The sequence below is a fragment of the Globicephala melas genome, chromosome 11 (genome assembly GCF_963455315.2).
Source record: "Globicephala melas chromosome 11, mGloMel1.2, whole genome shotgun sequence".
NCBI classification, from domain to species: domain Eukaryota; kingdom Metazoa; phylum Chordata; class Mammalia; order Artiodactyla; family Delphinidae; genus Globicephala; species Globicephala melas.
The window spans coordinates 77,461,541-77,477,307 of record NC_083324.2 but is presented as its reverse complement, the minus strand read 5'-3'; the positions used below and the strand labels follow the sequence as shown (position 1 = coordinate 77,477,307).

At 38.5% G+C, this 15,767-nt stretch overlaps 1 protein-coding gene across 1 annotated transcript in view; it reads left to right on the top strand.

Annotated features, from left to right (window-relative positions):
• The window catches only part of PKHD1 (PKHD1 ciliary IPT domain containing fibrocystin/polyductin), a 426,555-nt gene extending 411,025 nt beyond the window's left edge, over nucleotides 1-15,530 (top strand). Inside the window, exons 64-66 of the mRNA XM_030870494.2 lie at nucleotides 966-1,124; nucleotides 4,579-4,701; nucleotides 15,070-15,530. Coding sequence (XP_030726354.2) covers nucleotides 966-1,124; nucleotides 4,579-4,701; nucleotides 15,070-15,530 — 743 coding nt within the window. The remainder of the gene's footprint in view (nucleotides 1-965; nucleotides 1,125-4,578; nucleotides 4,702-15,069) is intronic.
• The last annotated feature ends 237 nt before the right edge of the window (nucleotides 15,531-15,767 follow it).

Genomic DNA, 15,767 nt, shown 5'->3' with positions numbered 1-15,767 from the left:
TACAGGTTATTAATAGTTTCCTCCCTCCCTCCCTCCCTCCATCCTCCTTCCCTCTCTCCCTCATCCTCTTCCCCACTCCTTTTTCTTTTTCTCTTTCTCTCTTTGGCTGAGTCATACTCCATTGCCTGAAAAAAACACAGTTGGTTTATTCATTCATCTGTTGAAGAACATTTGGATTGTTTCCAGGTTTGGGTGGTTATTGAGGTGCTACAAACACGTGTGTACAGGTTTTTGTGTGTATAGACAGGGTTTGTTTGTTTGTTTGCTTTGTTTTCTTGCTTTTTTAGATTCTTTTCTACCTTGCTTCAAAAACACTAATGGAGTGAGAACCAAATTTTTCAGTCTACAAAACAGGGAGGAGTTTGAGACGAGTTCTTAGAAAGATGTCCTCCCTGAAGGGAACGGCCATTCTGCCCCTTCGTCCATAGCCACGGTGACTCTATCCATCTATCCCTGCTCTACCCCTAGTTTTCCAGATAACAGAATTCTTATGGACCTTAGAAATTCTCTTGGTTCCATAGTAGGAGTCCCTGTGCCCTTGTTTTGATGTGTTACAGGTTGTATTTGAAATGAGATACATATGTCATAGCAAGTAGTTTCACGCAATCTGGAGTCCAGAGTGCTTCTGTTCTAATTAGTGGAACATGAGAGTGAAGCTACAGCTTTGCACTGGTGGAGAAAAAAGGTCGAAAATAGGACAGCATTGGAAGAATTCCCCATCATAATGGACAGAAGTGGAAAGAACAATCATATATCATTGTTGGAATCTTGAAATTCTTTAGAAATATGAGTCTTGGATTTATTATTGACTCATGTATTGAATCATCTAATTCAATAAATATTTATTGAATCAACTATGTGCCAGGTACTATTGTAACCATATCTTTTCCACAGTATTTTATATTAGCATCTTATTAATATGCTATTGTTACTATTTTGTTATTTTTGGTTTTTTTTTTTAACAGGGGTCAATTTTACAGCTCGCTCCAGGCTGTTTGCTGTCTTACCTGCAACTCCATCCGAGAGGCCCACGATCATACTGGCTGCTTCCCTGTGCTCAGGGGTCTCGTGGCTGGCTCTGTGCTGCCTCGTATGCTGTTGGTTTAAGAAAAGCAAAAGCAGAAGTATGTAATTTTTTTTTTAGTAAAAATATCTGAAGGAAATGCCATCATGTACAATATATTAACTATTCTCTTTCTTCCCCCAAAGAGACATTTTTATGCGCCTCTGTAACATATCAAACTACATGGAGCCAAATTACTCAACTCATACAGTAGAAACAAGGATTGTCTAATTCTAAATAAATAATAGCGATAATAATATCAGCTCTTATTTTTTGAATACTCACTATGGATAGGCTTCTAAGTACTTTAGAGATGTGAATTCATTCAGTTCTCACAACAACTCTGTGAAGTAGGTACTAAGTACTACATCTGTGTTTCAGGGGTGGAGCATGAAGCCCAGAAAGGCTAAGTGACTTGCCCAAGGTTTCACCACCAGGATCAAACTTTGGTTCTCTCCATATCTGACTCTTTGAAACACTGTGCCCTACAGCCCATGTGACCCTCCAAAAGGAGAGTTCAATAAAGGGGGAATGTCCTCTGCTTTTTCAGAAGAAGGAAGAGAGTGCTTGGTGTGGTTTTTTTTTTTGTTGTTGTTTTCACTAGGAGCATAGAAATTGTGTTTTTAGGCATTTTCCCAGAAGCTGATCTTTTTCTTTCTTTCTTTTTTTTGGGGGGGAGGGCAGTGGGTGGAGACATGGATGAAACACTTTGATATTAGGAGATACTAGGAAACCAAAGTGATAAGGAAGAGTGAGAATAAAAGAGGTGAAATGAGGAGAGGCAAAGAGAGAAAGTGAAAAATTAAGAAAGGAAAGAGGAGGTAGCCTGGTGCCACCACTAGACAGCTCGCTATGCTTGGATTTCTGAGAGATGCTGAGGGATGGAAGCTCCACTAGATGCTCTTTAGTTTGAACCAAGCTTCAGCCTGGTCTCTCCCTCCCTCCCTGGCATCATCAGGCTTCACAGACTTAAAGAAAACTGAAGGATCCCTTGTCTTTCTCAGGAAGAATGGGATCTCATCCTGGTTTGTTGCCTGTGATTTGTTGCATCACGGGTTTTGGTCTTTGTTTTAAAATCTAAAAATCTGTGTGTGCGCGTGTGTGTGTGTGTACGTGTGTATATGTGAATAGTGCTTTCTGGTTTGAAAGTAAAGACCTTTCATAATTTTTAATCTCATGGTTTGTGAAGTAGGTGATTTAATTCTCATCCTCCATTTTATAGCTAAACCTCCCAGCCATGGAGGGACTGTCCTCTAAGCTTGCTCACCCCATCTCTTCTCTTTTGTTCACCCAACTCTAGAGGACGCTTCTTCCTGCAGTTACTAAAATTATCAGTTATCTCAGTGTCCTCTTTTTGCTTTTTCAACCTTTCAATATCTTTGGACACATTTCCCTGTATTTAATTTCCATATTTTCTTGACTGGACACAGACTTCTAACTTTCTTTTAAAAAATATAAAGAGATTAGGAGGAACTTCATGAAAAAATACATAGTAATCAGTTCTGTATGAGTAATTTCTATTTCCCTCTTTATATCTTTCTGTATTTTTCATATTGCTGTAACTAGCATTTATTACTTTAGAATCAGAGAGGATACTGTTCCCCATCTTCCTCCTAGAAAGTGATTCTCTGATCCAGTTGTACAGACTAGAGCGGCACTTTACAAAATTTTGATCTCGGGACCTCATCACACTTTCAGTAATTATCAAAATCCCCAAAGAGCTTTTGTCACTGTGTGTTCTATCTATCAGTATTTCCAAATTAGAAGTTAAGAGAGAACATGTAAAGCTTATTTATTAATTTATTTTAAAATACAAATAAGACATGCATTATATGTTAATATAACATATTTTTAATTTAAAAACTATGTTTTAAAAATATATAGTGAAAAGAATGACATTTTTTATAAACCTCTTTAATGTCTGCCTGAAAAAAGTCAGCTGGACTCTCTTAGCAGCTTCTGCATTCAGTCTGTTGCAATGTATTGTTTTGGCTGAAGTATATGAAGAAAATCTAGCCTCACTCAGCTACATAGTAGAAAAAGGAAGAATATTAATAACCTTTACAGATATTGTAGACATTCTTCTTTGATACTGCACCCAAACTGGACAAAAGGAAGTTACTTAAAGGTACATCTCAATGTACTTTTTGTGTTCTGTTACATGAAAATGCACCAGTCTACCTTATACTTTGAATAGAGATTTTGCGCATGCAAAAACAAACATTATGCTTTGGCCATTTAGGAAATGTTGTTTCACTGAGTTATGCAGGTCTACAAAATGCTGATATATTTCCTTCTATAATTTTTTTTAAAAATCACGTTAATAGCAACAGAATTAGAAATCTGTGAAGCTTACAGTAGTTGATAAAATTTTTCTAAAGTTCTAAAATTTCCCATGTGAGCTTGACGTTTCTTTGAAGTTACAGGCTCACTTCATTTACTTAAAAAAAAAAATCTCCCCAGTACCAAAGTATGAATAACCATAATTTGTCTTTCAATCATTCTTTCAAGTTCTTTCAACGTAAAATGGTGTCCTGTGAAAAAAATCAACTAGTTCAGCTCAAAACTCAATCACAAAAGTGCCTTTCCTTGAGAAAATCATCATATGTTTTGGCATGGCATTATCTGACATCATATTACAATTTATTTTTTTTTCTTCTGCCATCCAAACTAGAATAAAAGCTCTATAAGGGCAGACCTGGTCTTTCATACTTATCATTGGCTTTCCAGTGCCTAGAACAATGCCTGGCATGAAGAATGTAAAGGTATTTTTATTAATATAGTTAATGAATAAATGAATAGGAGAGAAGGCATCACTCTAGTCAAGAGCAGACTGAAGATATAAAGTCTTCAATCAAAAGCACACAGCTGTGTGAGCTCTGTGAATTGCACCAATGCCAATTTCCTAGTTTTGATGTCATATTGCAGTTATACAAGTTGTTGGAAGTAGAGAGAAGGCTGGGTGAAGGTGCATGGGTCATCCCTGTACATTTCGTTTGACACTTTCTGTGAATCTATAATTATTTCAAAATAAAATGTTTTTAAAAAGTATTAGTAACATTGCAGCTCTGGTCAACAGAAAGATAACACGAACCACCAAAGTGAGACACATAGTGTCATTTTCTAGCAGCCATTTAACTTTAAATATCAAGATAATACTTCAACATGTAATGGATATAAAAATATTAGATATCTTACATTTTTGAAAAATCAGGTGTGTATTTTACACTTACAGGACATCTCTTTTTGAACTAGTCACTTTTCACATGTTCAGTAACCACATGTGGTGGCAACTATATTGGATGGTAGTTTTATACCTCAATGTTGTGATCAGTATATGGGATTTTATTTCATTATTCCTTAAGCTCTGAGACTATTAAATGCATTCTACTGCATGTATATCACAATAATTTTGGGGGAGCGGAGAAGGGAAATATCCTAACACTTAGGGCCCATGTATAATAAAAATGTCACTTTATTCTAAAAAAAGCCAATGTATTTTTTCATTAATACAGAAATAAAAATTGAAGAGATTTCTGAATCCCAGACTAATGATCAAAAGAATCATAGCCACGTCTCACCCAAACGCCAAGAATCACAAGTAGAGACTGAAAAGGAAGGCACCATGATGGCAGAAGGTAAGCTTGGACAATGGGATGATTCCCACAAGAGAAACAAACCCATTGTGTGTGAACTGTAGCCTCCCGCTGGCTGCCAGTTTCTGAATCAGTTTAGTTTATAGCCCCTTCTTTAGCCTTTGTTACTTCTTCTCAAGGAAATTACACCCCAGCATAAGAACACACAAGTCCAGCTGATTCACTCAGCTACTAACCAGTTATCCAAGTTGATATTTATATATATTTTTTCTTACTAGAAGGTTATGGATTTAACATTTGAATTCGTTATATAGAGGAAAGAAAAACCAGAGTATAGGCATATAATCTTTCCCTTAGCTAGTGCAAAGCTGCCAGTTTGGCAACATAATTGAATCTGGGAAAGAAGAGAATGGAGTTTCCAAATACTAACTATGCAAAATAGATTGAATGCAGAACCCTCAAGAAACAAGTCAGCTTTGTTAAGCTCTGCTTTGTCGTTTCGTTGTACTTTTTGCAAAAGGTATTATTTGCCTCCGTTGTGCATGATACCAGATGATTTTGCTTGTTATATTGTTAAATTGTCATTAGAGTTGCTGCCAAGCAGAGAAAAGATAAGCATTTATTGCAGACCAATGTTTTGTCCTTCTGAGGACACAGAAATTACAAAAACGATGGGCAGAATACAAGATGCATTTGCCAAGTACAAGTATGGTGTATGAAAACCATGAAACTTCCATGGATCTGAAATATTTTGAAACATATGCTCTAAACAGGAGAATATTCCTTTTTTTCCCCTAAATGATAGCCAATTATCATGATATTTTCTGCTCGAAAAGGAATCCAAATCTTACCAGTTCTGAGTGGATGTTTCACCAAACCATAGCAGTCCGAAGTTGTTCTGCCCCTAATGAGTTTAAAGAACTCTGGTGACTGTGTGTATCTGTGTATCAGTTTGTTTGCCTGTTTGGATTTTTTCCCACAGAGTAAATGAGGGTTTTTTTTTTTTTTTTTTTAAGTTTCCCATCAAATTAGCCATCCATACTCCATTCACCTCCTGGACCTGCATCAAAAAGTAGTAGGGAATGTGAGTGGGTGGGGGTGTGAAGGATGAAGATAGAGAGAAGAAGGCAGGAAATCTTTCTAGATTCCATCTAAGACCACTTTGACTTTGGTTTCCAGAAGCTTCTTGTCCATATTATGGCATGCACATTCAGGACAGGTGTTTGAAAATGGTCCTCAGAACCCAGCTCTGTGAAGAAGGGCATATTCAACTGCATTTTTCAGCAAACAGCAGGAGTGATGCTAATCTTTCCCCTAATCTAATATGGCCATTTACATGAATCTCAGTTTCCCGGCTTAAATTAACTACATTACACAGTCCACAATGCCTGGATGTTTTATTAAGGGACATTTTTTATGTGGGAGCTTATTAATAAATTATCAGGAATGAAACAAGGGACAGGGCTCCTGTGAAAGAGTTTAGATTGAAGAGATGGAAGAATGAAAGAGGCCATTTTATTAGGACATCCAAGTTAGAAATAGAAAGATGTGTGATCCAAATCCTCCCCTGGGGATCAGAGCGGATTTGTTTTCTTATCTTCTAAGCTTTGTCCGAATCTTAAGAACATTGTTTCCAAGGGAAGTAATGAGGCATCTCTTGCTTTTCTTTGGAGATTATTACCAGCTACAAAACATCTAATTATTGTTAGCTTTAAATAAATTAGGTTTTATTTTATTATTACCATGGCACTCTAGTTTCCTTTTCCTTCTGTGTTTTTAAACTTGTGGCATTTGCTGATCAAGCGATTGGCCGTCTCTCTCATAAGCACTCTGCAAACACACAGCATCACCATCACATATTTAGCTGGTGGAATCAAGCATTTTGACCGTCCAGTAGATTCAGACTGTAAATTCATCACGTTACGGCTTTTAGCAAAAATTGTATGTATGCAACAGGGAAGGGAGTAAAGCATGTATCCCTTGTGTTTTACGTTTACCAGGGTTTTTGACATAGGGAGCATCTGAGCTAGCTTTTAAAATTCACATCTGCTTTTGTCACTTTGCTACTCAGAAGATTTAATGAATTACCAGCCTCAGTTAGAGAGGCAGGAGAATGTGACAGTTAAGAGCGTGAAGGGCTTCCCTGGTGGCGCAGTGGTTGAGAGTCCGCCTGCCGATGCAGGGGATACGGGTTCGTGCCCCGGTCCAGGAAGATCCCATATGCCCCGCGGAGCGGCTGGGCCCGTGAGCCATGGCCGCTGAGCCTGCGCGTCCGGAGCCTGTGCTCCGCAACGGGAGAGGCCACAACAGTGAGACGCCCGCATACCACAAAAAAAAAAAAAAAAAAAAGAATAAAAAAAAAAAAAAAAAAGAGCGTGAAACTCGGGTGTCAGCAAGACTGGGTTTAATCCTGATTCCCTTGTTGACTTACTTCGTGGCCTCCAGCAGGTCCACAGTCCTCTCTGTGCCTTTCGGTTTCCTCATCAGGAAGATTGTCCTAAGAATTCTGCCCACACTCAGATGTTGTGATGCTGATTGAGTTAATGTCACTCTAGAGTGCGGAAAGATTCCTGGCGTATTGTATGTGCTGTGTATGTGTTACTTATTGTTGGTCTTTCTCGTTACTTAGGACTCAACGCCCTCCAAGACCTGACTCCACCGTGTCTTCCTCCTCCTACTCTGGGTTTCATCTTCTTGCCCCGTCCTCACACTCACCTGTTAAAACCTCCTCAAGCTTTTCAACACCAGCTGCTATGCCCTTTTTTTTCATAAAATCTTCTCTAATCCTCCCCACCTCAATGAAAATGAATATTTTCCTCTTTGGGGTTCCAAAAATACTGAAATCATACCTCCATAGTAGCACTTAATGTTTTTTGGAATTTGTCACATAAAGATAGCTCTCTGTTCCCACAGGCCAATGGTTCTTAACTAGGGGCAATTTTGTCTCCCAAGTAGGGTGACCAAGTCATCCTGGCTTTCCTAGAACTTTCATAGTTTTAAAAATGAAAGCCTTGTGTCTCAGTAGCTCCCTCAGTCTCAGACAAATTGGGACATTTGGTCATCATACCTCCAGCGGATCCTTACATTGTCTGGAGACATTTTTGTTGTCACAGCTTGGGGGAGGGGGATGCTCCTAGCATCTAGTGAGAAGAGATCACCCCCACCACAAAAATGATCTGGCTCAAGATGTCAGTAATTCCAAGGTTGAGAAATCCTGGCAGAAGCGATTACTCGTCTTTGTAACATTTAGGTGAGAGATTGCTGGAATCACAATGAATGAACTTAAATTTTATCTTCCAATACATATTAAAGAAGTATTTATTTCCTGAATTTTTTTGTACCTTATAAGATCCTCTCTGTATAGTTACAAAGAGATGATATTTGGCTACCTATCTTTATGAATTTCGAATATGATTGGGACACAAGAATAATAATATTGGGGGGAAAATGAAAGAACAATTCCAGGCAATAAACAATTAAGTGTAAAGCAGTCACAACAAACAATATGTATTTGAAGAATCTGAAGAGGGGAGAGAATGCCAAAGCAGAGAAAGAATGCCATTATCCTAAGCTACATGTTTAGTGCTTCCAGCTCCCAAATCATATCACACGGTTTCAAATCCCATTTGCTAAGGGCTTAATTGTGTACTTTGCACAAACTCAGGTTCACAGAAGAGCAGGGAAGCAGCCCTGCTTTGCTCTGCTGAAGCTCAGTTTTGTACCATTCCTTCTCACCTGTTCCCTTATTCCCCTTATTTGGTTAATATCCCCCAAATCTCCCAGGCTAGACACCTCAGAGTTACCTTTAACTGCTAGTCTCCCGCTACCACCCTGCCCCTTTGCTTGCTAGGTTTTATCAATTCCACCTCTGTTGTGTCTTGGTTTTCATCTCCCACCCACTCCATTTCCCAGATATATCTTCAGTTCAGCCTCAGTTAACACACTCCTTATAGATGTTCTTCCTTCACTCCTTCTCTTTTCCCACCAGGACAGTATTCCCTGTACACAGAGAATAAGACTCTCGGTTTCAAGATACCCTTCTATAATGTACCCACAGATCTCAAGTTTCCATTCTTTCCAATCCCAGATCAAATACTTTTTCTCTTTTTTTCAAAATCTTTTATCTAGAAGGAATAGTCGCCTTCTGTCCACTTTTGTGACACCTCCCTTTTATTCATTTAACACCTTTTATATGTAATATAATTATTTGTTTTTATCTTGTCCAGATTCTTCTGTTTAAGTTCTGTACCTCTTCTAATCCCAGCAGCACATTTACCAGAGGGTGTTAGGACATGAGACCATTGATCACCATTGTTGAGTAAATGGTGAAGGTAGAGGTGAAATGAGCCTTTCTCCTTTCCCTCTCCCCTTTCCAGAGACCCCTAGATTCCAGCAGTTCCTACAACTGCTGACAAAAAAAGAACGGCTACTCATCTCATCTGAAAGAGATGGAGAAATTTTATCCTGGTTCATAAGATTAACAACAGGACAATGGCCACACATCTTTTGGGTCCTAACAATGGGCAAAAAGCAACAACTTCCTTCCAGGCGATGCTGTCTGCTGGCCACCTGAGTTTCCTCTCCCAGTTTCCTGGGGACTGCCTTTGTCTTTGCAGGACAGCTACTGCTGGAGATCTCAGTGCTACCTTCTCCAAATCGTACCCTGATCTGTGTCTGGCTACTGGTCACTATTGTGTGTGTGTATGTGAAATACATGCCCCGAATATTGGGAATGAAAGACTGACGTGTGAAAAGGGGCTCCATACCATGCAAGCGTGACCATAAACTTTAACTTAGTGGATTTCTTATCTCTACCACGTTTGAATTCTACTGACTGTATATGCTGTGTGTTGTGAATGTAAAATAAAAAAGACTGTCAATTTACCTTTTTGTAAGTACAAATCTATAGGAATGACAGGGAGAGGAGAGGAGAGGGCTTGCCTCAAGATGTCTGGAAACAGTGAAGAGCAAAACAGTTTAGAACAAGAAATTGTCCCAAGTTCCCAAGGAAGTAAAACTATATTTGGAAGTTATTAATAAATAGCATGTCCATTCCATATAATAAAAAGGTATGAACATCTCCTAATTTAAAGGCATAAATAAAATCTATCACTTATTCCTTAAGGAAACTTTAAAATGAAATAACCAGGAATAAATAAGATGCCTGGTAAACAAGATGGAGAGTTCCAATGCTACTTGCAACCGAGATCCAATATCACCTTTAACAACGGAATATTAGAAGAATTCCTGCTTAAATGAGGATAAAACACAGAGCTCATTCTTACCATAATTTCATAACATATATTTTGGAATAGGAAGAAACAAAGTCAGATATAAAACAAAATTTAGAGGACAATTTTGGAGAAGATATATGATGATTTACAGATGATTATTTAATGGTAACTTAAAGATTCAACCACTAACTGCTATAATTTATAAATAACTTGAGTAACTTACTCAAATATAATGTCAGTCTATGCAAAAATCATATTGTATAAGCCAATGGTATACAGTTAGGAAAGACAAAGAAATACACGTTAGTGACAAAGAATATGGTGCCTTGGAGAAAAAAATCTAAACAAGAGATATATGGGACTTATATAAAAAATAAACTATATTTTATTGAATAGTTTAAAGAGAAGACTTGAATACATAGGGAATTACAACATGTTTCTAATTAGGTTGACTAATATTGCAAAGACCTCAGTTATTTCTATATTAGCTTTGGTTTAACACAGTTCCAATTATTTTATACAGGAGTAGAACAGCATAAGATGATTCTAAAATTCTTCAGAAACTATAGATCAATACTAGAAAACTAATTTTTTACAGGAAATTGTTTTTTTGGCAGTGGGAAAAGGTAGCTCAACCAGAGAGATAATATTTATGTCACTCTTCTTCAGACAATGTGATACTGACACAAGAATATATAAGCACATTATGAGAAATAATCTCAATTAGGTATAGATATAGATATTAGATATAGAAATGTAACATGTGATGGAGATAATAAAAATAAAGGAAAACACAAGCATTAGTCTATAAATGGGGCTATAAATTTGACTATTTAGAACATTTATTAATCTAGATTCACACTTCAAAAAATACACCAAAGTGAACTGTGGATAGATTAATGAGTTAAATTAGGTTTACTAAAACATAGCCATTGCTAGAGTATTACAAACATAATAAAGTGGAGATTACTTATGATATGTGGGATCAAAGGCATTTTTTTCTTTACCTTCTAAAAATTTTCAGACTTCCTGATTTGCCATGCACTGCTTATTAAAAATAAATAATAATTTTTCATTTAAAGGAACTAATAATCTAGAAAGGACACTAGTGATAGTATTTATAATATTTATCCATTAATATTAATTAATACTTACCAATTAATAATGAATAATTTAATGTTTTTTATTAATTATGTATATGTCTTCTTCAGTATGTGGGCAGGACTGTGCCCTTATTGACAAATGAGAAACCGAAGTGGAGCCCATTCTTTGTGCGGGCTGATCAGCCATCCATCTTGCTGCTTTAGATCCTATTTAGGCTTCAAAACAGAGGTCATTATACTGGGTCTTTTGTACTGAATCCAGGTCATCCAACACTAAACGCAGCACATGGAGACTATGCTATGAAAATATAAAGGGTGGGCGTGGGGTGGGGAGAGGAGAGATTCATTGTTAATTATCCCATTGCAAAAGAAACCAATAAGTGAAATAAGTCAGAGAAAGGCAAATACTGTCTTTGATATCACCAATACTGTGATATCACTTATATGTGGAATCTAAAAGATGCAACAAACTAGTGAATGAAACAAAAAGGAAGCAGGAAAAAAAATAAAAAGAAGCCAATGACTACTACCCACACAAATTTTAAAAATCGTAGCTCAGCATATTTCTTGCCCAAGGAAGTTCTGGAAGCCAAAAGAGATCAAGGTTACCTGGAAAAGTTTCGCTGACTGTGGATGAACCTGGATGGACCCAAAACCATGGAGTCTTCCTGTTCATAGAGAAAGGATCTGTGTTCCCATATTTTACCCCATTCTTCCTGAAACTTGATCAAACCCACAAACGGGACTCTGAGCTAACGTGGAGGAGCAATGTGAAATGCTATCTTTCCATTTTAATGGGGACTCACCAATGAGGTGGAGGTGGAAAGGAGGCATGCCGTTTCATATGATTTGATACTCACTATTCTTCCTTCCCTAAAACCCAGATATTCAGCTGAATGCCTTAGGACACATATCTGCTATAAATTCATTTTTTTTTTATCTCATTTGTCTGAGATCTAAGCTTCCTGTGGAGGTCCAAGATCAAAGGATCGGATTCCTTCTGATGTCGGTGCTGACATCATAATGTGTGCTGACTTAGTTCTGTCTATAACCTCACAGTGGGAAGTGGCCAGCCCCCTCTGCACCTTTACTCAGTGCACTCTCATTTCAGCTGGGGAGTCTGTCAGCTATGTTGCTGATTGGAGCTGCCATGTAAATAATTCATGGGAGATTTTTAAATGGTTTTGGGCCTGCAGAGGAAAGCTACACTTGCGTTAGTCTTTTATGAATAGACGCAGACCTGAAGAACAAGGGAGAATAGATTTCCAAAGACGGTCTCTCAAAACCAGGATAACAATACCTTCAATGGATTGAAAATAGGTGACTTGCAGTGTTTGATTCCCCTTACATGAGATGGTATTGGTTGTACCAAGGGATAAAAATTCAAAGCCCTTTTTCCTTCTTAAACTTTGCTTCTATATGACAATTGATTATTCTTGTTATTTGGTTATTTGCTGATCTTGATAAACTATATCCTTGTCTTCTGGTGGGAGCGGTAATTAGAGATGACACCAAGCTCAATACTTGGCATAGGATTGGGCTTAACAGAGGGACAAGGTTAACGGCAAAAAAAGTTCCTTCCCTGAAGGAACTCAGAGTCCTAAGAGGAAGATGAGACTATCATACAAGGAAAGGTGTCCAGTAACAGAAAGAGTTGCCCAAGTCAAATGAGAAACTCCAGCCAACAAGTATTGAGGCACAAATCAATGTAGTTTGAGCTGTCAAGGAACAGTTCTGGAAGGATTTGAAGATCCCATCAGTGAGACTAGGATAACCTGAAAGCTCTAAGCAAGAGAATTATCCCATAGTTAGAGGACCATGGCAGATACATGCTGGGCAAAAGGACTGTGGAAGAAGAGAGAGAAGATATGGATAATGTGGGCTTCGTAGAATACTAATTGACACATCATCAAAACTATATAAACAACGTGATTACGTTATCTTGTTTTACTGCTCCAAATTAACAGTGTGTTATATATATTTTATATAGAGAGAGAGTACTCAGATTTATATTATGTTGCTATTACCTTCTTTCTTCCTCACCTCAGCTCCCATTCATTGTTAGATTAAATTGAGGTGGGAAATTGTTACCCTTTGCCTCAATACTGTCTCTTATACCACGTTATAGACATGATGACTGTCTCCGAACACAAGCCAAGATGGGTCTCAGTAAACTAAGAGAGGACCATAATACACAGGTTCATAAATTACCATCTACCTTGTATTTACAACTATACACGTACAAAAAGTTCACTGTCAGTCGCTGTTAGACTGAGGAACAGGTCCTGAGAGCAGGGGAGGGGATTGAGGAGAGACGGGGTCAGGAGGGTGGTGTACAAGCGCACACACACTTCATTTCTCGTCAAACTTGTTTTTATATATTGCAGTAGACAGTACGTGTTTTTATTAAAATGACCAAACCGAATCATCAGATAGTATTTCCTTAATGTTGAAATTATAGTACAAAACATTCTGAGAACCAGGATATAAACATGCGTGAGAGCAGACTGTGACTACCAAAGCATTCCGAGTACAAACTATTGTTAGAGAAATCGCAAGCAACCTCACGGGCTAAGACTCACATCTTCTCTAATAACTCTTTCGGGTCCCATCAAGAATTAAGCAGGACTTTGCCATGCTTTAAGCTGCAAGGACTGTGTCAGCTTGCAGCTGGTTCCCGACAGTTCGCATTGTGCCTTTGGTGGTGAGATATGAGATAAGCAGGGATGGGAAATGTCATGCCCTACTCTCATGCATGTATCCAGCCAGACTTTCTTCTTAACTCCCCACTGCCATCTTAACTTTACACAGTATATTGTGTGGTTCTCACAGTACAGACTCGGGAGCCACAAATCTTGACCTCTGTAATGTAAGTAAGATCTGCCATTCCTTTATATGTTGTCTTGAGAAGTTACTTAATCTCTCTGTATCTCAATGGCCTCTCTTCTAAGAGGGAGATAATAATAGCACTTACTTCACAGAGTGCTGGTAAGGATTAAATTATGTGTGTGTATATATATATATATATATATATATATATATATATATATATATATATATATATATATATATATAAAAAAATTGGTGGCCAGCATGTGATAATTGCTATATAAGTGTTACTTTAAATGATTATCTTTTCTCTCTTTAAAGAACAAGAACACATACTGGAATGTAAAAGGATGAGTATCATTAACATAGGATAATTTTGAATTTCCTTTAATTTGTTTAAAAACAATAATTTGGGCTTCCCTGGTGGCGCAGTGGTTGAGAGTCCGCCTGCCGATGCAGGGGACACGGGTTCGTGCCCCGGTCCGGGAAGATCCCACATGCCGTGGAGCAATTAGGCCCGTGAGCCACAACTCCTGAGCCTGCGCATCTGGAGCCTGTGCTCCGCAACAAGAGAGGCCGCGATAGTGAGAGGCCCACGCGCCGCGATGAAGAGTGGCCCCCGCTTGCCACAACTAGAGAAAGCCCTCACACAGAAATGAAGACCCAACACAGCCAAAAATAAATAAAATAAAAATAAATAAATAAGAAGACCCCAAGATCACTATTAAAAAATAATTATATATACACACTCATATGGATATGTGTTTTTTATATATTTATCTCTGCATATGTTTATATTTTTGTAAAATCAAAAATATTTAAATGATGAATTTGGCTTAAAAGCCAAAAGTATTAATAAGACTTGTTTTTAGAGCTCACATTTCTAAATACAAGTGTGAGTTAACCCACTTGGTAAGGTCTGACTCTGGCCTAATTTTCATATTTAAGCTGCCATGCTTACAATGAAAAATCCTGATTGACTTATTAACATCATAAAAGTTATGATGTTATTATCAACTTTGTGTTAGACAGTTAATATTAATTATCAGTTGGGCTTAGGATATCGTGTTTTTCTTTTTTTTTCGAAAAAGTATTTATTCCCAAAGATATTTGGAAATCGATAAGGTGATATAACTCAATCTTTAATTAGCTGGAGATATCTTTTCAGGAACGCTAAATGTGCAAAATGTGCGATCAGCTGATTGAGGACCAGGTCTACTTCTCCTCCTCCTTTTCTCTCACAGATTTGAGGATGAAGGTCATGCTGGGCAAGCTGAACCAGCTCCCCCATCAGTCACGGAATGGTGTGTCCAGGAGGAAGGTGAGCCGCCGTGCAGTCCAAGAGGAAGGTGGCAGCCGAGAAGAGGCCGAGGCCGCTGTGCCTGCTCCCGGTACTACCAGTGTCGCATCACACGGGAACACGTGTGCTTTGGGCTCTCCTGCTCAGCAGCTGTACCTGCAGGAGACTGGGAGCTGGAAGGAGGCCCAGGAGCAGGTGCTCCGATACCAGCTGTCGGGCCAAGATCAGCTGCTGCTGCCCTGCCCAGACCTCAGACGAGAGACGCAGCGATTGCAGGGCCGGAGTCGCCTGGGCAAGGAGCATGTTAGCCTGGGGCTGCCCCAGGAGAAGCCAGCCTCCTGCAGTGCCGCTGAGGCATTCTGCCTCCATTCAGTGCGTCCAGAGGCCGTTCAGGGGCAGCTGTGATCAAGGAGTAGTGAGGGCATTTGAAAGTCATAATGTTCAAAATATATCTGGATCATGATGAGTAGGGGAGATGAGGCCTGAGGAGTCTGGACACTAAGAAGGGAGAATATGGACTCTGAATTCTCTGTCTTCAACTTTAAAACGGAAGACAGTCATATAAATGAATGTACATTGAAATGGTATCTGATACATCTTTTGTATTTATCACGAATCCTAGTCCAATGTCAGGCAAATAAT